The following is a 26,821-nucleotide window of genomic DNA, read 5'->3' as shown; positions in this document are numbered from 1 at the left end:
TTCTTTCCCCCATTCACCACTTTAATTACAAAGCCTTGTTCAACTCTTACTGTATTTTAAAGTGTGTGCATTTGAATTCCCTTGTTTCTTTCAAATTAAAAATAATAATTGATAAGAAAAACAAGGAAAATGTGGCAGGGGATGTTTCTCATGTAAAGATGATGATGTCAGTCTCAACCTTTTTTTCCTATTAACTTAATCTACCGCTAAAGGACAGCTTTAATGGCACGTTGCCTGCAAGATTCATGCCACTCTGCTGCTTGCTCCCAAACACCATGTCTTCTGCAGCTGCCTCTGCTATGGACATCTGTCTGGTGAAGTGGTTGGGAAGGAGCTTGAGTATTGCTGGGAAATAATAATTCAGATGGTAGTATTCTGCCAGGATTTCTGGGCTCTCGTCAAGCAAGCGGGCTCTTGGAGAAGAGGTGCAAATGTGCAGCAGATCTAGCCATACAGGAAGTCTGGATCTGGAGGATCTGGTGAAGGTGGGTGGCCTGTGTGCACAGGAAACTTGGGCAGCGCTCCAGAGGATCACTCATTTGTGAGGATGTACTGACCAGTTAAACCAGGTTTAAAACTGCTTTGAGTGACGTAAGGAAAACAAATCACGGAAGTGTTTGTTTCAGTTCCCTCTTCCCTTTACCTGTGCACACACATACTGCAACCTTGACTTTTACTTCTCTACCTCAAATTCTTTAGATATGAGTAACCTGTGACTACTTCATTTTGACAGTCTCACTCCTTGTAAAATATGTTTATGCTCTCTTGAAAGTGGACCTGGGAAATCTCATGTTTTTCTCATTTCTGAAGATCTTCCCGAAGACAGCTGTGTATATTGTATGCTCTTTCAGCAGGAAGTAATTAAACATCTAACCTGATGTCATACACTATGCAGTGGTGTACTCTAAGAGTTTGAGCAAAACTGATTAGCCACAAGTTTGAAATGAGTGATTCCAAAACACAAAACAGATGTTCCTGATGATTAATAAGTGGTGTGCCTTTTACTCAATTATTTCTACCATTATTATGTATCCAGGCTTTGATCACTGTGATTTTCTTAGTGTTGACATTGGATCCTCATCTGCAAAGTCTCATTCTGTTGTTTGGTCTATTCTATGGGTTTTCAGAAATTCCTTCACCATTGGTTCAGAAATACTACACTAAGTCAGGCACAAGCATATTTACTTTTGTGTTGTCCCAACTTGCTTGCAGCAGAGCTAAGTAATGCAGGAGTCATCAGAAACCATTTGTGTCTGTCCTGCATCATCACTCCAAGCAGTGCTACTAGCAAAAGGTTATTCCTCTGGTGCTAACCCCACCGTGGGAAAATTGCCTAAATTGTCAGTGTAGACACCACCCAAGTGCACATGCCCTTGCAGATAAGATCTTGTGTGGCTTCCTGCACTTCATACTGTATATGGAAAGAATAGTCATTTTTAGATGAGACAGAGCCAATTGCATTCAAAACAATTAGAGAAGATCAGGTATTGGTGCAGGGTGCTCTGGGGTTGTGTGTTCACTTCAGAACACTCCCCATTTTCCCATACTCTTGATGTTGCAATTGCAATGACTAGAAGAGTGGTCTGATGCTTGTGACTTGGCATGAATGTGTCAAGTTTGGGTAACTTCCCCCATCCTATGGTCAATGCACCTACATGCATTTTAGATATAATTTAATATAGCATTGCCCAGCTTTGAATTCTTCCCCATCCTCATCCAACCTTCCTTTGCTATATTTTTGGATGTTTATCCTTGGGAAACAACACTATTACAAAATGTCCAAATATGATTTTCGCTTTCACCATAATTAAATCAATGACCCAAAGCTCCCTGAGGACAATGAGAAGACTCACAAACTTTGATGGGATTTGAATCAGGCAGTGGGTCATCGCCTTTTCTCCTGTACTAAGCAGTGGCTTTATTACGTACCTGGGCATGCAAGGCAAGAGAGGGACCACGCTTTTCCATATTTCTGTTATGATCTGGGGCAGGAGGGTTTTAGTATAGGTTAAACACTTTTATGTGTATCAATTATGCTAATAATGCTAATTCTTTGCTGTTACTAGATTACATGCTAGAAAATCTCTTATGTATGAAATGTATTTTTGCGAAAGGGCTACTTGTACCACCAGTCAAGACTATAACATGTTCTCTTTATAGCTTGAGGGAGGGTGAGTAGACCCTGATAAGCTGACAATATCTCAGCATTCACCAGAGCTTTTCCCCATTCCTGCGTCGTAGCTAGGTTTTTTGCTGTTATGGATCAGCTGGTGAAGTGGGGGAGGTATCTGCTGCTTAGGTTTTTTGTCACCCTGCTGATCCAACCCGAGTCTGAGGATCTGGAGTTGGATTAACATGATAGTTAGCTTCCAGCTACCCTGGCTAGTCTTCCCGCACAGCTTGGGAGTGCAGCACCGTGTGTGGTGAAATGCGTGTTTCTTGGGTGGGGAGGGGGATTCTCACCATTTCAGTTACAGCATGCTGTCTGCCTAATTAAAGTGTTTGTTTTCTAACTACAAAATGAGTCTGCGAATGAGGTGTTGCTTTTCTGGAGATCTTATCTATAAACAGACTGTTAAAAATAGGGTCGTTTTACACAAAACTTGTTTGTGGAGTGAAACAATTCAAAACATGATAACAACAAAACAAAATCTTAAAATAGCTCTAAGTTGAGACCACAGATACAGCTGCCAAACACTTTCATCTTTATTACAGTTACTCATATCTCTTCTCTTATTATTCCTATTGTAAACACGCTGATTTTATCTCGGTTGTCCTCGCTATTCAGCCAGCCAGCCCATGTAACTACACCCTGCAATCCAGCCTGCTTGTTTTTTCCTAGGATCCAGGTCATGTGTGTCCTTCCACGTTTAGCTTTGTGCATGGACAAGGCTGCTGCCCTGCTGGGGACGGTGTTCCCTGCTGTGGGAAGTTTCTGTCAGCAGCACAATTTGTTTGACTGCTCCATCACCTACTTTAGCTGGGTGATGTTAAAATGATGTTAAAAGCCAGCTTGCGTGATTTGCTTCAAGTTCCTCTGACCTACAGCAGTGATGGTGTGAGCTGGGTCTGCCACAGCTGGCGTTGGAAGGCGATGTCTCTCCACACTTTGGCTAAATGAATATTGCTTGCTCTACACCCTTTGGTACAGGGTAAAAGAGGACACATCCAGTAAAAGAGGAAAACCTAACCTGACAAGGCACTTGTTCATCCGATTAAGTCACCTGTACGGTTAATAGAGATGGAGATAAAACTATGCCATTTAGATAACAGTTCTGCAATTAGGTTAATCTGAACATGCATGTGAACATTAAAAAGCTATTAGGGAAACCATTGTATGCTTGCATGTTAAAACTAACGGATTACTTGTTCAATAAAAGTTACTAATGAGATCAAATGGTGAAACAAGATTTTGAGAGTTGCAAGTCTTTTTTTTCTTTTTTCTTTTTTTTTTTTTTAATTCAGCAAACTGAGATACCTGGGAGGAAAATAAAACTAGCTGCCAAAGCTTTGAAGACCCAAAACCCTTCTTCAAGTACAAAACAGAAGTAGCAACCTTCAGCTTGTATACAAGTTGAGAATAATTACTCAGTTTGAACTTTGTGATGTTAATCTGATAATTTGAGAGAAAAAGTACTTGATGCTTGTGGAGCAGAGTAGCATATTAGTCTCTAAACAGGTGGAATAGTTGTAAAGACTGGAGTAAGAGAGTGATTTGATTGAAGATTTAGCTGGGCTCAGAAATGATAATGTGCCTTTCTATTCAATATCTGGTTTATAGCATACAGTCAGTGCATTAATGTTAGTTCCTGCTTTTGTCACTTAAAGCTCTTCTGTTGATTTCTCTTTTTGGGATGAAGCCTGGACTGTCAGTGACACAGTGTTCATTTTGTGTTAAAAAAACAAACAACACCCCCTGCCACACCAACACCCCCCGCCCTCAAACCAAAACCCAAATCAAAACAAACAGAAAAAAAATATTTTTCCACTGATAACTGGGTATTTCTGTTCTTTCTGGGCAGTAAGATTGAACAATTGAACTTACATGGTGTGTGTTGGTAGTCTGCTTTTGTACACTCAGTCTTTGATGCAGTGGATGAAATACATGCACGAATTTCCCAGAAGGTAATGTAACCCACAGCTTCTGCTGTGAGCAATGCTCGGGTGAGCTGTTAGGTTTTGTCTGTGTTGCTTGGCTGGGTTTGCAGAACATGTGCTTCCAGTGATGAGTTAAGTTGAGGTGTCATTTGAATGCTAGGAGAGATCACAGAAAATGTGTTTCAAGGTGTGCTCCAACCCCCACTTAGGTTATTTTTCTAGTTAAATTTTGCTATAAAGTTTCACGCATGTGAAGTATAATGTTGAGGTTTGCATTTGCTTGGGGGGAATGCACATTTTTTACTGTATTACATTTGTTTACACATTCTAACAAATAACACAGTTTTAAAATGCAACTATTTTGACAAACAAATCCATCATTTTCATGATCTTCTCACAAAGCAAAATCAATCACAAACAGCAGAGAAACCTGTTGAAGATAAGAGCTTTTCCTCTAAGCCCTAACACACTGTGTCCTCATCTGAATAACTAGGCATTTGTGAACTCAGTTGATTACATACTCTCTCTTGCTGTTGCTTAGCATTACATGCATGCTGCAGTAGGGTCAGACATGTTTTCAAACAGTGTTTACAACTGTTTTGGAAAGTATGGCCTAACTTTGGAAAGTTGAATTCGAAGGACACTTCATGTAAAACATCCTTGTTACCTAGCTCACAGGAACGTCAGTACTAACACATAAATGCTCTAGAAGGCTCTATGCTCTTATTACTCTATTTACTGGAACAATACACTATATTAAAGAAAGCCATTATATGGTTACTCTGTATTTGAGATCCAAGTATTCTCACACACTACAGAAATTAGACACCATTAACTTCTTAAAATCCTAATTAGTTTATATGCCTCTCAAGTAATGCACAGTTAGATCTTAATACATTTCTGTAATCATCAGACTGGGACAGGATAGGCAGTGGCTGAACCAGTTCTGCTCACAGTCTGAGTTGCTGCCGTTCACTATAGCAGAGTTTCCTCATCTGCAGAAGTACTGATTTAGAGTTAATTTGGGAACGTGGCAGGTCTCGGCTTATCAAAGATTTGTAGATATCACAAAAAGGAAAAATACAGTTCTTACCATCTTTCTGAATGTGTGGAGCTACGCAGAAATTATAAAAACTAAGACCTCTTGATTTCAGGGTCTTTTAAATCTTAAGTTTCTTTCACAAAATGCAACCATTTTACAAAATTTAAAAGGCACAGCAAGATGGATAAAGTTAACTCAGAAAGGTGTGGTGGGTCAGGTGTTTTTTACAATTATATCAGTAGAAAATATCCATCTTAGCTGATTTTGGCCAAGCAGTTTTCTTTCTTTCTTTCTGCCAGACAACTTGATCTTTAATTTTTGCTCCAGGGTATGCTGCTGCTCAGAATATGCAACTCTACCAAGAGTGGTTTTGCACATTTCTAAGCGGAATGTATGTGGCCAAATGTTTATATGATTTATACTTGAAAATTTAACAGAAATAATTAACACATTAAAAATTTGGATAATAGCATATATACTTCGCTTTGGAATAATGCCCATTTATCCACTGTGGTGTTTTTCTCCTAAATACACAGCTTTTTTTGTATTTTCTAGGCAGCCATACTGAGTATTAAGCTAAAATTACAGCCAGATCAAGATGTGGAGAAGGTGAGTCATTTCCTCTGCAGGCTTCTCTGTCATCAGATCCACCTTTTGTTAAGCAGGAGATCCATCAAGGCCCTCCAAGTTGTGCTGCCTTTCACTTGAGGCTTTTTTTTTGTTCCCAAGAAGTAACCACTGCATTGCTGATGTACCTTTACATCTAGGGAAGTGACAGAATGTATTTTGTTAAACCCCATTGCAGCTTACTGGTCTATTTTTCTAGCTGCAGCCACGTTACAAAAAATTCTAGCTGTGTTCTTGACAAATGGTTATCACTATGATGGAGTTTAGTGCTTCTGCTATTTTGAAGCTTTGCTAATATTTGTGTTAAAAATGTCACATCACTCTTTTAGGCAGCACTGGTCGATTAAGCAGGGTGTTTGTGACTTGTGCGCCATGTCTGAGCAGCAGGGAATGGGACAGCCCTCTGCCAGGTTTCAGTCTGCAATGTCATGGACCTCCTCCGTGCCTTCTGTGTGCTGCAGTGCTCAGTCTGCGGAACATGGTGATCAAAGGCAGGACACAGTGCTTTAAATGTAATTTCTTCTTCTAGATGTGTACGCCACTACTGCTCCAAGATAAAACTAACTTGGTGGAAGATTATGTGGGAGAATATCCTGAGCTCCAGAGCAAGCTCTTGCAGATTCTGGACACATGGTGTGAACCTGGTTTTAATATCAGAGACGTCACAAGGTAGAAATGCTTGTTGACTTTCTAAACATCTGGGGCCAACTTGCTGTCAGAGGACAGTATGTTCTCTGGTTGTCTATCTAAGATCATTTCTCAGTGTAATGGAGTGCAATGTATTTACTTTTCAGCAGAGAAAGGGGAAATTCTGGTATCTGTGCCAGAGTCTTCTCAAACACCTCAGCCCATAAGACAGAGTTATCATTCCTATTGACAGATGCTCAGTTCCTGCCAGGAGAGAGCAGTGCAAAATGAAACCTGTGCAGTAGATCTTAGCAATATAACAATATCAAAGCTTCCTCCAGGACATTGTAGCAATCAGACTCTCGTGCTTTGCTGCAGACAAGGGTGAGTTTCAGTATCGGTTGTACAGGTTTTGCAGGAAGATAATACTGTGATGAAGTGGCAGAAAAACAAGAGATGCAAGTGGTTAACCTTCATGTGCTCATGAAATGGTCGTGTGTGTTTTAATTTATAAATTGCTTCTCACTAGAATAGCTTCTGTCAGTTACAAAGCCAACAGTACAGTCAAACTCGCAGGGTAGATGCAGTAGTTGCAGTCTTAGTTCTGAAAAAAGACGAGAGGGAATTGCTTGCTTTCTCTTTCTTTAAAATAAGCCTCTGGACTCGCTTCAGTCATTGACTGGGATATTTGTGTGGTTGTATTGTTGGCTTTTTGCTGTAACTTGGAAAAGGTAGTGGACTGTTCTTACTAACACCTAGCAAACCCTAATACCTGTACTAAATATCTACTATTTGGGAAACATACTTAAGGTGATTCCACAGATGTTTCTTTCTGATTTTGTTTATTTGCTTACAGACAATATCAAGGCCTGTCCAGGTACAAACCAGATAAATTTAACCGCAAAATGCTAAGCAAGCTGGTCTTCAGGCTCCTAGACCGATTTAACGTGGATCCAGGTATGTGATATTGCAACATATTGTAGAGTTATCTCACCAATAAAGAACAGATGAAGTCAATTTGTCTTCTTCCATGTTCAGCAAGGAATCTGTCCTGTAATTTATCACGGGCAGTTTAAGGGTTTAATTAATAATATTGAAAAACAAGGCTGGTAAGTTATGGGAATTATCACTTTGTGCTGTCAAAGAATGCAGTGCTTGTGACTGATAGACTGCTTCTTCCATGATATGAAATAAATCTTGACCTCAGAATGGCTCTATGTAAACACATGATGGTCAGCTTTGAGTTATGACTCCATTCCACTCACATAAGAGGCAAGTCATTATTCATTTGGGGATCTGTTTTCTTGAGTTATGGGTCCGTCAGCTGGGAAGAGATAACCCTTGGGAAGCAGGAGCCTCATAGTCCTTTGTATTCTTTGCATAAACTAGGGTTGGTGGTAGGGAATTTTAAGGCTCTTACAGCCTTCTGAGAGAAGTAACACATTTTACATCACTGAATAGATCTGCTTCACTACCAGTTATCTAACAAAATCTACTTTATTTTGCTTTGGTTGTTAGCGGGGACTGTTGATCTTTTTTTCTTCTCTTTGGGACCTTGTGTCAGAGACCTTTAGGTGCACCATTGTGTTTTAACCTGCAAAGCTTTTCATCATCAGCCCTAGATATGCAATTCTCTTTTCTTGGACTGAAAAGTGTTTTCTAACCACAAATTGTGGGCTTATTACATCTGGCAGCAACACTATATTGCATATTAATCTTCACATCTTCAGACTGGTATTCAAAAGTTAGTAAGATAATCCTTACAAACCCTCATTGGAGGATAAGTAAACATAAACTTAGCACATTGGTGTGAAAGCTGAGACATATAGGGGGTGATTTATTTAAAATCTAAAACCTTCCCAGGAGTTTACTAGTCTTCAATAATTTTTCTTCCTTTGCAAGGTTGGCTTTTATGATCTGTAAAGAGAATTGAGTTGTTCCCTTTTTCTTACGAAATATCCACCAAGGGTATGATATTAACTGTAGAGGTGAAATGATATAACTGTTCATATGCAAAATCCTGAGAAATTGAAAAAAAAAAAATCTAGGAGAGGAGCATGTAGCTGTTGATCTCAGGTGCTCTCTGTGGGGTGGTAGTGTCCCTCAGCCTCGTGATGGCGTTTCAGATGTTGTAGCTGCTGATAATAATGGCCAAATCTTGCTGGTCCTCCACAACACATTCACTCATGAGGAGGTTCTTTGAGGTAGATGCAGATCCCATTCCTGCCTGTGCTTCCAGAGAGTGATCTATCCTGTGCAAACTGCAGTGTCTACAGTGCAAGATAAGTCACTTGCTAGAGAGGGCTGTCCACCTCTGTTGATGTGAGGGGGAATGTGGGCTACTGATTTAGACAAGATGCCAGATTTGGGGCGGCTAAAACCGGTGCTGGATGACTCTCATAGTCCAATAGATGAAAGTAGATGTTTATTTTTTTCATAATACCACATGTAATTCAGAGGAGGACTTCACACTTTGCTAAACTTAAACTTGTGGCCGTCTTAGTCTCCTTTGAAATGCTCTGGAAGGGGATGAATGCCTACAGAGGAAATTCTGCCTTAGTGCTGGTCCTGCTTGAACTGAATTGGGAAATGGTGGCAGCTGGAATAACATGGCTTTCCTTTTCCTCCCACCTCTTTCCCCTCCCTTCCTCTGAATTTCTGGGTGTTCTTTCTCCATTCTTTAGTGGAAGTAAATCTGACTGTTAGGAAAGAGCATACAAAAAGGAAGCAGGCTAGGTAAAACATACAGATTTAAAAACCCCTCATTTCTCTTGTTCTGAGCAGTTCCACCAAAAGCTAGCAGTGAGGTAAAACTCACACTTCTTGTTACCTAACCTGATTGTGGGCTTGTTTGATGCCGCAGTCTTCTGCTGCTTTCTATCTCCTCTTCACTCATGACTCCTACTCGCTGAAAGAGGCTGAGAGCAGCAGCAGAAGAGGGAAGTGGCTTTTGGTGAGAAAGGCTGGAGGAGGACAGGGTTTCTTGGTATGAGAAGGCAAACTTGTATATGACTCAGTTCTTGCAGTTCCAAATCTACTTTCATATTTCAGTACCCAAGCTCACTCGTACCCACTCACAGTAAATTCACTGACTGCTAAGCAAAACTTAGGTGTTGATCAGCCATTGAGATTTGAAACACTCCTTGAAACTGCCAGTCTTAAATTTCAGAGCCAGAAAGGAGGTGGCCCAATATAAAAAAGATGTGGGACCTCAAGCAAAAAAAAAGCACCATCATCTTAGATTAGTCCTTTCTTTTTCTGAACTGTATTCCAGTATTCCTGTTAACACACAAAACACTGCATGGTAAGTGGAAGATTTTCTGCGAGTCCCAAAAGTGTCCCAATAAACTGTGTGTGGATTCCATTTAATTAGCTTTATTGGGGAAGGAAGAAGTTGGTCAGAAATGGTATGTGATTGAGGAAATTTAATTTTATAGAGTCTTTTCTCGCACATAGGTCAGTATGCTCTGGTTTAACAAGCCTGTAGCTTTTGCGGGCTAGTTACTTATTACTCTTTGGAGACCCTGTGAGATTGACTTAGATTTACAAATGCAAGTTTCAGTCAACACAGCTCTCAGAGATGAGGGAACAGGCCCTACCTAGGTTTGAAATGGTTGAGTATTTTCTGTTGTGGTTTTGTACAGCCAGTACACCACAGAGAGTTCAGTGGCATTTTTCATTGAAAATTCATTGGGTATGAGGTAGAAATGATACCACTTTGAAAAGTATAACTGTCCTCATATATTGAGCCTTAGTGCCTATACGACAATAAAGCAGAAAATAGGTAGAAAAGAGATGGTAGTTGAAGGTACAGTTAACAGTTGCTGTTGTCCTGTAGCAGTGTAATAAATTAGCTGAGCACCTTAAGTTTTGAATGCTATGAACACGTTTTTACCATAGTCTTTAAAAAGTTTTTTTAGCATAAACTAATGTCGTGGTTTAACCCCAGCCAGCAACTAAGCACCATGCAGCCGCTCACTCACTCCCCCCCCATCCAGTGGGATGGGGGAGAAAATCAGGAAAAGAAGTAAAACTCCTGGGTTGAGATAAGAACGGTTTAATAGAACAGAAAAGAAGAAACTAATAATGATAATGATAACACTAATAAAATGACAACAGTAGTAATAAAAGGATTGGAATGTACAAATGATGCGCAGGGCAATCGCTCACCACCCGCCGACCGACACCCAGCAAGTCCCTGAGCCACGAAATCCCTGCCCCCCACTTCCCAGTTCCTAAACTAGATGGGACGTCCCATGGTATGGAATACACTGTTGGCCAGTTTGGGTCAGGTGCCCTGGCTGGGCATGAGAAGCTGAAAAATCCTTGACTCTAGTCTAAACACTACTGAGCAACAACTGAAAACATCAGTGTTATCAACATTCTTCACATACTGAACTCAAAACATAGCACCGTACCAGCTACTAGGAAGACAGTTAACTACATCCCAGCTGAAACCAGGACAACTAAGAGAAATGCTTCTCTACGTTTGACCACCAGGTTATCCTTTTGGTTTAACCTTTAATTTCAATTTGGTATGAATCTTCCTTATTAAGCCCCAGAACTGATTTCCGAGATAAAGCGTTATCACTCCGTCAGTGTTGGGGCAGTAGGGGGCAGACGAGGGCTGCTCAGCAGTCTGGGCATCTGCTCAGGTAAGTCATAACTGTCCTCGGACTTCATCAGGTCTGCCAGATCGGCGAGCACATCACAGAGCAGTCACCAGGGAGAGCTCCAGCAGGGACTCGCGGGAGTCTACACAAGGCACTTCCAAAAGATGCTGTGTTAGAGAGAGAGGAATGGCTGTTATAACTCTACAGGAGTGCCTTTGGAAGGAAGAAATTTCAAATGTTTTTACCTTTTCCTCATTAAAACAGAGCAGAAGGTTATTCCTTTCCTTTACATTTGCTTTACAAGGGTTGTTTCCCCCCTAATTCCACGCTGACTTTCCTTCAGAGTTTTTTAGCTCTCATATTAAATACCAGCACATCTTTATATAGCACTGTGACTGAGAAGAACCTCTAGGCTTAGGTGTCAGAAGATAGGAGCCATCCACTCCTGAGGTTGCAGTGGCCGCAGAGTCAAGGTGCTGAAGGAGAAGGGGATTGAACATGCCAGGGTCCTCTCTGGGCCCTTACCTTCTCAGCTATATTTTTGTCTACTGAAGTACAGGCAGTAGAATATGATCTGCTCTAGACCAAGACAAGCTGGCCAGCAGCTCCAAGCTTTTCATTGGAAAAACTAACATCACCCTTGCAGTTCTGCACATGAATTCATCGTACCCAGATATGTGTCTAAAGACCACACCGGAGCATTTTTTCCTTTAGGCATTGATCAAACCCCTTGTGCTATGCTCTCTATTCTTCTCCAGTCAGCTAGTGCTCCAGGCAGCTTCAAAGCTAGTAGGTAGCTCAGGGGTTTGGGGCTAGTCTGGTGCTTCTGCTGTTTCACCTTCCTTTCTGAGGACTGCTGACCCTGATCTGTAGTGGCACAGAGCATTTTATGAGAGACACTAATGCATCAGGCTACCACAAAAAGAGGTTTTCTTGAGTCCGGCCCTACCCTCCACTAAGTCGCACTTAGGGACTAATCTCATAATACACTGAGACATTAATGCACAGCTCACTTCTCATCAGATTCCCTGGCAATTCTTAGCAATACCAGGGTAAAAGCCTCTAGCATTTCAGGTACCTTGATTTTATTTTTAAAAGGCTCCTTTACTTTGTCCCCAAACAAAGTATGCTTTATCTGGACCTTCTGCCAGAACAGGGTGAAGGAGTCTCATTGTGAATGGAAGTCAGGCTTTCAGTGCAGTGTAAAAGAGAGGATTGGGTCCCCATCCTAGGGCAGGAGGCATCACGTATCACCTGGGAGTGGTAGCCATGTACCACACTTAAAAATAAATTGCACCATGTCCCCAGTAGACACATCTTAGCAATGTTATATGAGTGAAATAAGTGTATATTGTGGGTTTCTCTAGTCTTGCCATTAGGCTTTTGTTGGGGTTTGTTTGGGTTTTACCTCCAAAAGGCTACCTGGAATTTCTTTTGCCTTTATTGCTTTTGGTAGATGCATCTCACATTTTACTTTGGGCTTTCTGATTTTATGTGTTTGTGCTGTCCTTTTTGTATGTGTGTGATCCAGTTTCCACATTCTTCTAATTTCTTGTGTTTGAGATCAATAAAAGCTTCGATTTAGCAGTTAGTCTCTTACTTCACTGCCAGTTTTTCCATTGCCACTTCTTCTTAACTCCTTTTCCCCTTATAAATTATTTTCAGGTGAAATCTTACCTGCCAGTCCTCTGAGTTTATTGAAGTCCATTCTGTTGGTTTTATTTTGCTGTTCTTCCTTTCCTTAGAGCTTTGAACTGTTCATTTCATTTAATTTAACTCTTCATTTAACTAAGTTACCTTTCATCCGCATGTTTGTGATTAGTCCTCTCTTTTTTGTAATAAAATATAGAAAACTGGATCTAAGCCCAGTTCCTTTGCTCTATCAGAACAGAAAATGTCACTGGTGCGTTCAGAAATGTTTCAGTCCATCTGTGTTCCTCTGTCCTACTTTCTGCACAGATAGCTGGGCACTTAAAATCCCTCAGTTCTGCAAAGTCCTGTGCTTTGGACATTTCCTCTAGAAGCTCACAGAAAATGTTCAATGGATCTTTTTGGTGACCTAGAGCAGCCATGCTGTTTTTATTTCTGAAGTGCTTTGAAATCTTTAAGTTACGTGGTGATATTATTAAATTTTGATGTTGATCTTACCTTTTTTAAAGGGTGTTGCTTTCCATGAGCTGCTGATCTTTCCTACGGATATTGGGATAATATCCGGAGGAAAGCTCACCATATTTACTGGGATAACATCCTGCGGGACAATTGCAATAATTTCCTCAGATCCTTTGAGGGCAAGGATATGTTGTCACGCCGTGGAAGATTAACTTAAAAATAGCAGCTTTAAACATTTCTGTTTGAGATGGAAATGTTCAAGTTATGAAGTGATGCTTCAAGAGACTCTGAGAAGCTGCAGTAACCAGTGGTACAGCAATTCATATCCCTCTGATGCCAAGTCTGGTATTTAGACATCTTTCTTCATTCTCTTAGTTTTCAGTCATTGGGCATGCCATATGTGGGGCATGGAGAGTGCTAAGCTCTGAGGCCCTTTTGAGTTGGTAACACTGTTTTCTCCCAATGTATGCTGATTCAAAGGAGGCTGCAGAGAATTGTCACTTTACCGTTTTCTGTTACCATTTCTGATTGCTGGTCCTGCTCCTTCTGACTACCAGCGAGATGGTTTTAGCCACTGAAACCCCAGTGAAGGCTTTGGTTAAATCTCTCCCTGTATATGCATACCAGCATCTAGCAAGAACTGACAGATACGTATGCTAATCCTAGTTAATGTATTTTATCTTCTGCGTTTATCTCTCATTGCACTGGATTTCAAAACAAGGTGCTATGTGAAGGTCTTGTTTTTTGCAGTTGTAATGAGGCATATCTAATGAAGATGACAGTAATAAAAATAATAACAACAACTGTTGCTTGCTAGCTCAGCAAAAAAATAGTCGCCTCCCTCTTTGTATGGATATGGAGTTTCTTTCATGGATGTATATTTTATCCGATAAACTTTAGCCACGAGTTTACATCCTGAGTAACAAGTTCAAAACTGCTTCAATGAATTAACAGCACAGGTTCCAATTAAATCAAAAAGAATGCAGCCTCTAGAAACTAGAGGTGGTGCCTGTATGAGGATGCTACCTAATTAAAGGTATGAAGTCATTGACTGGGAAGCATATTGAACCAACAAGTGGATCTTATCATTCAAGGGTGGTAGAACGAGAGTTATCAGTAGCCGAAGATTAGCATTGCTAACCATGGTTGAAAGTGTAAATAACAGTTTATAGTTTAGATAAGCTGACAATGTGTGTGTCTGTCCGTCATTGTTCCAAGTGTGATGGCATCCTGCCTTCAACATAGCAAGTTTGAAATTGGGGAAGGAAAAATGTAATGTCTAGACAGTAAAACTTCAAGGAAGTTCAGCTATGTTGTATACTTAAATGTCTTTTTCCTTCTTTTAGGTCTCTGCCCTAATGTCATAAATCAGCGGCACTTGAGAACTCTGAATTACCTCTTTTACAAGAGGTTTGTTGAGGTACGTTTCTGTATTGTGTGGCATGGGTGTGAATGAGGCTTTTTGTTTATTTTACATTTTTAATAACATGATTGAAATGTATTGATAGTATACGAGCAAGTATTCCTTGTGATTATTAGTGCATAGAAATGCATTGGATCTGCCATTGGACCTGTTTTTTCTGTGAGTGAATAGTTTGTGTGTCCATTGATATTCTAATGATTGGGTGTCATGAATGCTTAGAACTGGATGCTTGTTCACCTCAGCATCCTCAGCAGTGATCTGAGACGCATGTAGTAGGTCAGGGTGTGCTCTCCATACGTTCAGTTTCTCTCAGCCTTCTCAAATAAGCAGGAGCATACTGGCTGAAGAGTTGGGGGCGGGGGGGGGGGGTGGTTGTTTTTTTTTTAAGAACGCAAGGTTTTAGGCATACAGCATTGCTGAGTTCTTTGTAGGCACTTTGCTTTGGTACTTGTGGCCTGGCTGTGATAGGTATGGCCGAAACCTGCCACAGAAGCTTTTTTGTGCTAACAGCCTTGTTACTGCTGAGCAAAATGGTAGTACTTTCAGCTCCTGAACCACTCTTTGAACTAACTTTACTTTTGTCCAGCCTCCAAATTCTCTTTCCAAATATGCTGGTACTTGTCCTGGCACTGAGTGCTTGTAGAAATTAGAAGATGCCATTAATTCTTTCTAAGGAGCAGGTTTCTAGGAGGCAGCTTGGAGGTTGACTGTCTGCAGAATTACTTGACTATGGTTTCTGCTCCCCACTCATGAGTGTACTGAGCCAAGTCACTGCCCTTTGGATGCTCTTGAGCTCACTGCATTGGGGAGCACATTTCTCTTCTTGTCAATGGGGCAGTTTTGGTGCTTCTCTTGATGGTCTGGCATTCATCATTATCCTGTGCCTGGAGACAGATTATACTAGCTGAGAGTAAGTTTTTGTTCTGCCTTTTCTGGAAAAAACAGCTTGCACTTCTTGTATCCAGGTATATCAATTGGACTGTGAAGGGCAAGGACCACAAGAGACTGCATATCGTAGCGAAATGTTTCCATTTCTTGAATTTTGAATTATCAAGCTGTATTTGCCAAACATAGAGTGGTGTTTCATCTGCAGTTCATAGAAGACTTTCTTCTTCCAGATACAAGAGGCTTTTTTAACAGAGTTTTAAGCGAGCCCAACAGGTTGTTCAGATGTTCCTACGGTACTATTGATCCAGTCTTCAGAGAGCCAGTTTTCAGGAAATGAGACACCTCCTCCAGAAATGCCTGTTCTGTTGCTCAAAAGAGGATTCATTGATGTTCTGACAGAAGAAGGCAGATGTATGTGTTTCTTCTGATCCCCCACCCCCCAGTACTTTGAATGTGAAGATAGGGTTGAGTGGTGGTGATCTGATGATGCCATTCTGGTACTGCCAGTTCTGCTTCCAAGACCTTCTGATCCATCAGTGAAGGCTCTGATCTGTCTTTGCTGCCTGCCAGATCCACTGACAGAAGAGGAGGGAGGATCAAGCATTTCAATGTCCTGTATCTCAAAGCTTTAATGTTGGATGACATCATTCTAGAGAGCTTGGTCATCTGTAGTGAGGGAGTAGAAAAGCATTTATCCAGGTGTATTTATTTAGCAGAGTGGAATGGATTCTTGATCTGGTGTTCTGCTCTCTCTGGCCTTCCACTTCCTTTGTTTTGGAGTATTTGCTTGATTTAAAGTATCCAAGCTGGCCAGTTACTTCCATTAAGGTACATTTGGCAGCTGTTTCTGGACACAGTTCCTTCTTCTGAGAGCTCTTTGATGTTCTCTGTTTACCATTCTCAGCTGTGTATGAGGTCTGGTTAAATGGCTCCTTCATCTCACTAGTATTTAAATTACATGCTTGTGTATCTCAAAGATGTTTTCTTTGAGGCTCTTACTCCCTGTTTGCTCTTGTACCTTTCCATAAAAGTGGCACTAGTAATCATTGTTACCTCTGCCAGAAGTGGGGGTGAGGCTCAGGCCTCGGTGGCTGATCAGTCTTACACAGCCTGTGTTCTTGGCAGAGTGGAGAGCAGGTCCCAACCCGAGTTTCTCCCCAAGGTTGGCTCTGAGCTACATTGGAATGGGTATGTTAACTTATCAGTTTCCTTCCCCAGACCTCATGATTCCAGAGGATTTTTCATGACTTGGCTGTTGAGAAAAGTTGTATTTTTCTGTTCTGAAGGCTCAGCCTTGCAGATAATCCCTGAGATTACTTCCTTTACTGGAGCCTATGGGGATGGCTCTCCACTGTGCTAGCTGTTGAGGTGAACAGTCTATGGATATATTGCAAATCTGAGGTAAAGGCAATAGCAGTTGATCCATGCGTTCCACCAGGCCACGGCCTGTTTCAGCTTTGCTCAGCAATGTCTCTGTCATTGCAAGAGCACCATGCGAGCTTTGAGGCATTCAGAAATGCTGCTGCGCTTTGCAGCACGTTGTTAAGGTGATTAGTTTTCTGCAAACGAGCCCAGGACCCAGCTCCAGCTAATAATGAGAGTGCGGACTACTGCTAAGTAAGGGCCTGCCATTGCCTGTGTATTTTGATTGCATATGAATTTTTTTGTCTTATGTGCTGTAGTGTAGCGGTTGTCTGAATTACTTCATCTAAGCTGTGGTTTTCTGCCATGCGCCGGCTGGTGACATATGAGAAGCAGAGGTTTCCCGTGTGCTCCAGAATGCATTCCTCAATCACAGTTGATGCCAGTGTGTAAGACGGTGTGTTAAGTTTCAGCTTGCTCCCTTTTCTAAGATGGCTCAAAAGTAATTTTGTCTTTTCAGAAAACCATGACTCAGGAGAATTGGACAGATCACGTTCAGGTAAGTATGGATTTCCCTCTCTCATTTTCTCAGGGTTATATGCTTGGAGATTATTTTAAGATGTTCAGAATATCCAACTCTGGATATTGTAGTCCTACTATTACAATTTTGCACTTTCTGGTAACTTTGTAAGCATATAGCAAAATTGTATATGCAGGGAAGATCAAGGAAGAAAATTTATATTTTAATTCCTGTTACGTCTTTAAAAATGCTCTAGTTTGGCTGGAGCATTTAGATAAGATTATCAAGTACATTCTTTTATGCACTTATTTGCAAGTGAACACTACAAATATTTATGTTGATTAGTTACAAGGAGGAGGGGAAAGAGAGTTCTCTTCAGGCAGCTAACAAGGTGTGCGAGTAAATCGGGATAAATGTTAGATTCCCTCTGCACACTCAACTGGTCATTTTCAACAGGTTTATTCGGTGACTGTTAGATACTGTGACTTCTATGTCTTGTGCTGTAGGACACAAGTAATTTTAATAACACAGGAAGAAGGGTAGCAGTATTTTTTTTTCTTAGTGTATAAACAGGAGAGTTCAGGCAACCATGTTTTGGCCTGATACTACAATAAATACATATGTGACAATGAAATATCAAGAAATTCCATGGTGACAAACCATTACTGATTGTTTGTGTGATAGTGAGTGTCCATGATATCCCTATGGAATTGCAACCTCATGGTGAGTGTTTGCTCCTTTTCTGTAAGTCCTCAGTTTGAATTCTGCAGCCAGTAAGGATTTCTGACCATCAACTAGAGTCTTCCTTTGAAAATCCATTTGAATAGTCAGTGTGGGCCTGTGAGTGGTAACAGCCCAGTCTGATGACTAATGATCTCATGCATTTGATATCTTAGGCACTGTCTGTACACACCAGCAAAAGGACTGCATTTTAAACATGAGATGTTTCTTCTGTCTTTCATGGGTCAGCAGGAAAAAGAACAATTCAAAAGGCATGAGGATGTGTTTTTTAAGACAGAGATCATTGATAAAATGCCCAGCAGCACTTCATGGCAACTGTTAAACCTACTGAGTGTTTTCAGTAGTGAATATTCAACTTCTGTGTGTAGTTTGTCACACCCATGCAAGAGGCCAGACTCTGTGTGGAAAGGAAGGGGTCTTGCCTCTTGATCTTGGTGATGTTATCCATTGAAAGATCTTTTCAGGGTTCCCTTTGATTCTCACAAGCTTAAAGGCCAGCACAAGTGCTGGTGGTGCCTTGGTGGATCAAGACCAGCAAGACACAAGCAAGAGATGGGATTAGCCATGAAACTGTAGCAGACATCTTCACCACAGCTTCTGGATGTACTACTTTGGTGTATGCAGTGAAGGAGTTTCTGTTGATGCTATGGTGGATAGTGGAAAAAACCTCCCAGTTAACACACATGGTTGCAGATCGTGTCAAGCACTTTTGAAGACAGGCGGCTTGGGAATAGATGGTCTCTGAAAAGTGCTTGTTTGGTGCCTGGTAAGACAGCTCCCTAGGGAACTACTCGGAGCTCAATTGTATGATGGACTATGGCAGAAGGTCATCTTTGCTTTCCCAATGTATTCCAAACATTGTATTTTCTGCATGCTGCCAACTTATATATTTTTGACAACTATGTAATTATCACACGAGTAGTGCTTAAACTTGCCTGTTATCAGTCCTGACTCCTAGTGCTATCAGAGATTACTGTCTTTGGCACCACTTCAAAGCGATCAGAATCTGTACCTATGCATATGGAGGAAACTGAAATAATCACATGTGCAGGTAGGCTTCTGCTTCACACTGCTTACAGCGCAGCTGCACTGAACAAAAGACGAGTTACAAAGGAGGAATCTCTGAGCAAGTTTTGTTTTTCAGTGCGAAAACTAAGGTTGTCTGGGACTTTCCTGTTTTTGAAAGATTGGGCTTTACATGAGGGAAAGGTTCAACTTTCCACTCAGAGCTTCACCTATGACCTGACAGGTTTTGAAAAAAAAATCTGTTAGGTTCCTTGTGGAACTGGAGAGAGTTGTTGTTTGTGTTGTATGTCCCATTCCTATGTTTAGTTCAGGCTCACAGACAGTTCGTGTCTCCCAAGCTCTGTCTGGCGATGTCATATTAAAGATACATTGCACTGGGTCAGAAGCAGAGGGTGGGATACAGTGTGACCTCTGGGTCACCTGGGGGAATGGGAACCAAAACTCCCAAAAGACTCCACAGTGGCAAACTCTTAGTCAGAATTTTGGATAATTTTTCAATTTTAAGTCCAAAAAGGTTGAAAGTATTCATGGGTTTAAAGCCCATTTTTGTTTAATTCTGTGCTGCAGCTGTAACAAAAGACTTAAATTATATAGATATCAAGAGCCCTGGTGAAAGCAGTGTTAGCCATGTCATATTCAGTATGGCAGGTGATAGACATTTCTGGGCTGGTATTTCTTTTTCTTCACCCTGAGCAGTACAAGTACAGAGTTTTCCTGTTCCTGCCCTGTGGGATGAATTGAAAGTGTGATCCTGACTGCTCCTACAAAAGGCAGAAACTCGGTAGTTAATTGTGGGACCAACAGAACCTGTTTCCAGCCCTGTAGCAAACTGGTTTTGCCCCCTCCACCTGCCAGCACCCACACTGCTGATCTGCTGTCCAGGCTGTGGCTGCACAGGCAGGGATGGCAGCCGTAGGCAGGCAGAGGAGGCAGGAGGGAAAGCAAAGGGGTCAAAATGTCTTCATACCCTAGGGAAACTGCCCTCATCACAACTGCCTGTTGGCAGCCTGGGGAGCCCAGGAGGAGAGCTACAGTTTGTATCATCTTCTCCAAGCAGAGATACCTGGAGGGCAGAAGGAGGGGAAGAGTACTCTTCTTGCACAGTGCCAGCTGCATTGCTATTCATTAGCTTGCCTAACTGATTCTGAGCTGCATGGAAACACACAGGAGAGTGCCTGTCTTCACAAGCAGAGGAGAAGGTGTGTAGGGTATTGATGGTAGATAGGCAGGAAAAAAAGACAGGGCATGAGCCAATTGTCTGCTTTGCTGTGTGCCCTTCTGCTTCCATTTTTGCATGCTTCATAGCCTTTATCAGCTGCATAAAGATGGTAGAATTGTGTAGAGCAACCACAGAACAGCCAATACATAGCACTGATCAGATGTGTTCAGGAAGGGTCATCCTGCCAGTGACTGACTGCAGAGAGCACTTGGCCAGCAGCAAGAGGGGCTTGTTGAATACTGATGTTTCCCTGGAAATTCTGCAGGACAAAATCACTTTGAGACTAAAAAGCATGGAAGGCATTTTTCAATCATCTGCCAAGCTTTCAAAAAGTGAACACACATAGAACAATAATATCTGAGGAGCATAGCAGGGAAGGAACTCTGATTGCAAATGTCACGTCTGCCAGTGTTTTAGATGTCAGACAGTGTCTGAGATAATTGCATGAGGTTGGCAATATGACATGGGACCTATGGGGGAGCAGTCCCTTCTTGGGTGGCAGCTGGAGCCTGAGAACATCTCAGATAGCACCAGACACCTGTATTTTGGTGACCTGAAATTCTCCTAGTTTAACAGAGGGCTTGGGAATAGGAGGGTCAGGTATTTTGCTGCACCACTTTTAGTGTGCCATGTTCTCACTGATGTTTTGGGGGTGATCTTGCAATTGTGCCCTTCTAGACTCAGCTTGGTTGGTTAGTGCCAAAGCAGCCATTTTGTGTGGAGTCACCTGCACCCCTCCAGGTCTGATCCATTCCACACAGGAGTTGTGCCCATCTATGCGAGGAGAGAGCTGCCTGGGAAGCTCTGAGACCCTGATGCCACCCACAGGAGACAGTCTCATCTTGACAAGGAAAGGCTAGTGTAGTTGTGCAGGGGAAATGACAGAGTATTATGGGTATTTCTGAACTGTTAGAGTCCAGAAGGCACACACTTGCTTGATGATTCTAACATCCAGAGTATTTTTGCAGGGAGTAGTTTGACTGCAGCAGAGCTAACCAGTTGCTATGGTTTAGAGTGTTATCTCAGGGTACTTTGGCCCAAGAAGCATACGTGTGTTCATTTGGACTTCCTGCTCTGAAATTCCTTTTCCCATGGAGCAGAAAAGGGTGATGGTGCACAGTGATGTAGCTCTTCATTTGGGACAATAACTAGAATCAGTGTTGGGCAGGGTTAAAACCAGATAGTTTATTTAGGACTGTCAGTGTTATAATCACCTGTTTTGCAAGGTGTCTGGGACAGCAAAGTGGTAGAAATGGTACTTCCACTTTTACTGGCCTTGAGCCAAAGGGCCTTTTGTTCCTAAATCAAAAAACTTTCTGTGCTAGTGTTCGCATTGGGGGAACTTTCCCTTAGTTTCTCAAATGTAAAAATCTTAAACCCTTCTAAAACTCATGCTCAGAAAAAGCACTGGTGTTTGAAAAGATGTTACTTGTTCTTTGGGCACTCATCGTGAGCTGTGGCTTGTCAGACAGCCCTTTTGCCAGCTAATGGTTGGAACGACTCTGTCCTCCATTTTAGCATGCGTGACTTGAGAGAAGGGTACGGAGATGCAACATCTAGAAAAGTGGCCCTTGTGTTTTTTAAGGCCCCTGTTTTGCAGCTATTTAGTCTGCTCTGCTCTTGCATGAGAATGAAGTAGATGAACCCTGGAGCCAGCTGTTCACCATGTTCAGCACTGGGAGAGACTGCAGCTAATCTCCTCTTCTTCTCCAGCTGTGACAATGAGATAACTTATTTATTTTAAAATTTCTGACCATGAAAATCAAACACTGTGCCAGCTCGTTCTCTGGGTGACCAGTGGTGAGATGCTAATAATTTGTAACAAATGTATAACTCCAGTTCCACTAAAATTCTAGGGTTGTTTTGCTACTTCACAGATAATATTCAGAAATCTGCGCAAACAGAAGGCATAAAAGTAAAGCACCCTCCTTTATGTGTAATACATTTGAAAAACTTTGACAATTCCTGGTCCTTAATAGGTATAAATTATCTTACACTACAGGAAGGAGTTGATGTAATCTTATTTATTTAACCGATTAATTTCTAAATTGCAAACATCCTCAATGATTGATGCCAAGATCCTAACACGCTCTTTCTGTACAGGACCATTTTGACCTCAATTAAAATGTAAATACCTCTGGAATAAAATGTAATAGCTGTTATGCTCAAGGAGGTAATTTTTAAGGGGAATTTAAAGGGAAGAATGCAATTATTTTTTAAAAGTTTTTGTGGCCAGAACACCTGGCCAGTAATCCTGCTCTGGGGAATCTTTAATAGGGACAACAGGTCAAAAGGCTGCTTTGCAAATATCCACATCTAGTGTCCTTCCCTAGGACTCCTGAGTTTAGGCAAACTTTTAAATTGACTCAAGATTGTTTTGAGTACAGCAACATCCCTGTAGTGTAAGGAACTTAATATCTGTAGGGAATTAAGTAATCTGTGCAATGCAAATGGGAATGATATTCAGGAGGTGATTAATAAATGACATGTCTTTTGGTATAAGTCTGCATGTCAAATTATCTTTCGCTCTGTGTTTCAGTGAACTGTTTATTCAGGGATATAATGGATTTCATCACTCAGACATCAAATCTAGACTGGCTGTTTTCCTGGAAGGTAGAAACCAAAACTAGTTTAACCAGCCGTTTTGTGGAGTCCCTTGCTAGTATTTATGGCCTCTTTTTTAGCAGGAAATTAGAACCAGTGGGTGATTGTTTTTGTTCCTTCTGGCCTTAAAAGTCTCAGGGAGGAATCATCAGCTGAAATAAATTTTCATGGTTCTACTAGTGTTGCTGCAACAGGGTGCTTGAGCTGAGGAGCTGTCTCACTTGAGCCCGGGTCGCTCTGAGTATGGGTGTGTATATAAATATGCAGGAGCTACTCCTTGTCTCTATTTTGCCTGCAGTTTCCCCGTTAAGCTATCTGCAAAAGAATTGCATTTAACTTTCCACAACCTTAAGCAGCTTCCTAACAGCTGCTGTTTAAAAAAGAGATTATTTTCTTTTCTCTTTTCTTTTCTTTTCCCCTTTTGCAAAATAGATGGTATTTAGACCTGGACCAGTGACAGGTTTAAGATCTCGTATCTGTCTTGTGAAGGCAGGATTGAGGGACTTGCTTTATATCAGTTGAGAACTGGCAGTCTTTCTTCCCCCAGTGCCCACTTGTTGCTCCCATTGCTCCTTTCATTCCTTTTCCTGCATTTTGTCCCCTGTTCAGGGACTGACCAGAAACTCAGTGGTGGTGGGAGTGTTTTCGCAATCCCTCTGCTTTTGCCCCATGCCTTTTTCTGTAGATATACTATTCCTGTTGGAGGTCTCTGGGGAGAACATATAGCCACAATATGATGTAAAAGTGTATTGTACCTAAGGGAATATTAAACCATGGAAAAACTGGACAATAAAAGTAGCAGGCAAAGTATAGATTTCCTTCTATTTTTCAGTTCGGTTTGTAAATGGTGTCATGTATTTATTGATAGCTGAAATAACATCAGAGATGCAAAGCAAAAGGACTTACTGATAGGGCTGATGCAAAAAACCAGGCACATCTGTGACTGTCTCAGGAAAAGCATAACATAATTCTTCAGTTACATTCTGCTTTCTGGATAGAGAGTAGTAAAATATGCATCTGTACTAATGAAGTTAGCACTGTTGGTCTAAAAGAAATGGGAACTTCTCATTTAACAAACCTACAGCCGTTGTGGGAGAAATACATGGGAAGAGCCAACCAGGCAGTGTGTTCCATGCCTTGCTATCTAAAGAAAAGTCTATCAAAGGATGATATATGCAGTTAAATGTAAATACCTCCCTGTACCTCCTGCATGGCTTAGAGAGGATTATCTTCTGTAAGACCTGGAGAGCTGTGCCTAATGATAATTATGGTAGTTTTATTTATAACAAATCCAGCCATTTCTTCATAAATAAGTTGTGGTTAAGCACAAACATACTAATGAATTCTGGTGGAATTTTACAGTAGGTACAAAGAAGCTAAGAAAAACTGCCATTGTTTTCTGTACTATCTACCAGATTGTCAACAATGTCAAAAACATTTTAAAAATCAGCCAAAAATTTCTCTGGAGTGATGGAAGATGTATTTGCTCAATAACTTTGGAAAATCAGCTCACATTTACTTAAGTGTGGATCTACAAGGCCAAGCTCTGGGGATTCTGCAGAAGCATATGGGAGGGAGCTGGGTGTCTGTCTTCTGCTTCAGAGAGGTATTGGCAAGTAACTAATTTGAAAGCTCAGGACCTCAGTTTTAAAAGTTGTGGCCAAATAGCCTTTATGTGCACACATATTAAGTACTGGAAAGTGAAGAAAGGAAACCAGAGAGAACACACTGGGAAAAAAAAATCTCCTTTAAATTGTTTCAGTATGTTAGAGATGCTTTCTGACCTTAAACCCCCTGCAAGCAGACAGGGCTAGCTTGCTGCTAAGCAGTATAATTACATTTCTGTCACTAGCATGCATTCATTTGAAAGCACAACTTCATCAGAAAGAGATTTGGTATGGTATAAAAAAAGAGGCTAATTGGCTTATGGCTGTAGGTTGAGAGGTCAGTATTAGATTAAAGTTAAGAGCATGAGCAAGCCGTTAGACTGAACTGATGTGCCCTGGTGGTGTGTTTAATTCAGCCAAATGGGAGAAGCATCTTAGGAGTAGGAGACAATATAGGAAGGGCTATCATCCAAAACCTTATAGGAACATGTGGAACATACAGTGTCCTTAAAAGCTACATCAGGAGTCTAATATAGTAGTTCCCATCATAGCTGTTACTGACTCCAAACTGCGACAACTATAGGATTGTATACCACAAAGTAAAAATGGGGACAGGCGTACTTAAAACAAGCAAATCCTCATGTTCCTTTTGCTCCAAGAGAAAGGGAACCCTATCAAGAGCACTGACATTGGCGTGTCCAGGGAAAGGCAAAGAAGAGGATGGGACATGGAGCTTGCCTGCTTCCTGTGTTAGCACAGAAGGAGAGCATAGATTAACTACTTTTTAAAAAAGAAAAAACAACAGGGGTCTGCACATATTCTGTTTGCAAGTGGGAGACAACTCTTATTTGCAGCTCTGTGGCGTGAGAAAACGCAATACTCTTGCTCTGTGGTAGTTTCTGCGTGCTTGGGGATGTGCAGATGTAGGGGGCTACATTTGCCCAGTTTTACTAAAGTCTTAAGCCTTGTACATGTTCACACACATGCACAGATCCACTCTTATGTTCTTATCCAGCCAGCAGTAAAACTATCCGGTCATTCAATAATCATCCCATGTTATTTAGAAACCCTGTAATCGATCAGTACCTGTTTGAGTGCTTCCACAGATAGATATTGGATTCTAAAGGCCTGTGCAAATCAGCTGCCTCACACAAAGATGGTCAGGCTATTTGCAATTGATAGTTCGGCTGTATTATACTTTTAGGTGAGATTAGTTCACCAGTTCCCTGCCAAGAAGAGAACCACATAAACAGAGGATTGTTTACAAAGAAAAAAAGTTCCTCTTGACGGAGAAGTCATGTAAATGGGAAGAAACAGGAAACTAATCTTCCCTTGTTCGCTCTGAAAGAATGCATATCTCTGAGGAATGTTGTAATTATGGATTTAGGAAATCAGTCCAATTTGCCAGGGTGTGAATTTCAGAGTTCATTCAGTCAACCCTCTCAAGCATTTCTCTTTCAGAACAAAAAACACCAGGAGTTTAAATGTACCAAAAGAGATTAAAGGAGAGAAAAATCCACTGCCAAGCTTTGCTTTTGGTAAAGATCCTGCAAAGATACTTTGCAGATTGCTTTGGCTATGAGCCAGATGAGGTTTGTACACGGTAAAATAGAAATAAGTGGTAACTCATATTTTTCCTGTGGGCATCTATTTTTCATACACTAATGATGGGAAGAGTTAGTGCTCCTGAGCAAGTATTTCCATCATCAAGATTTTTGCTTATTCACTTTGAAGACTTCAGTAAGCAGAAAAATGTCCCCTGCTGGGAATGCCACATTAGCATGTTCTTAGAGAGAAAAGAACCCCAAACCAAGTTCCTAACTATTCTGAAGGAAGCCTGGGCTGGAACAGATCCATAAGGAGAGCAGAGCCAGGGAGAGCACTAGGTGTGAATACAAGGCACAGCGAGGCTTGGGAATATGAATGAAATAGCCCATGGTGAGCATTGCTGAGGAGTTCCAGTGTGGCCTGGAGAAGGGCTTTCAAAGGCAGGTCATGAGCTCTCACAAACCTGCTTAGAAGTGAAACAGCAGCAGAGAAGAGACCTAAGAAGTCGATGTCAGTGAAGCTCAGGGCTGGGTTAAAATGGAAGCAAAGAAATTAGCTTGCTGCTTCTTTGGCAATGAACACAGGAGATTTTAAGTTAATTCCATTTCAGAGGTTACAGGCCTTTTAATTAAGGTAGTGATACAGGTGAGAACCTGGAGCTCTTTGATGACCAATCTTTCATGCAGCTATTTCCACAAGAAAAGTGCAGATCTGAGGGGATTTGCCATACATCAGGAATAGGTATGGGCAGAGTAATGATGCATCTT

The 26,821-nt window shown here is 41.3% G+C and overlaps 1 protein-coding gene across 1 annotated transcript in view; it reads left to right on the top strand.

Moving 5' to 3' along the window:
• EXD3 (exonuclease 3'-5' domain containing 3) overlaps nt 1-26,821 on the top strand; it is a 229,345-nt gene that overhangs the window by 36,546 nt on the left and 165,978 nt on the right. The window contains exons 5-9 of the mRNA XM_010564648.1: nt 5,696-5,749; nt 6,297-6,436; nt 7,251-7,351; nt 14,463-14,536; nt 17,310-17,348. Of these exons, the coding sequence (XP_010562950.1) occupies nt 5,696-5,749; nt 6,297-6,436; nt 7,251-7,351; nt 14,463-14,536; nt 17,310-17,348 (408 nt within the window). The remainder of the gene's footprint in view (nt 1-5,695; nt 5,750-6,296; nt 6,437-7,250; nt 7,352-14,462; nt 14,537-17,309; nt 17,349-26,821) is intronic.

This window comes from Haliaeetus leucocephalus, unplaced genomic scaffold (assembly GCF_000737465.1).
Source record: "Haliaeetus leucocephalus isolate CR32 unplaced genomic scaffold, Haliaeetus_leucocephalus-4.0 Scaffold183, whole genome shotgun sequence".
NCBI lineage: Eukaryota > Metazoa > Chordata > Aves > Accipitriformes > Accipitridae > Haliaeetus > Haliaeetus leucocephalus.
This window is presented reverse-complemented; position numbering and strand designations above follow the sequence as displayed.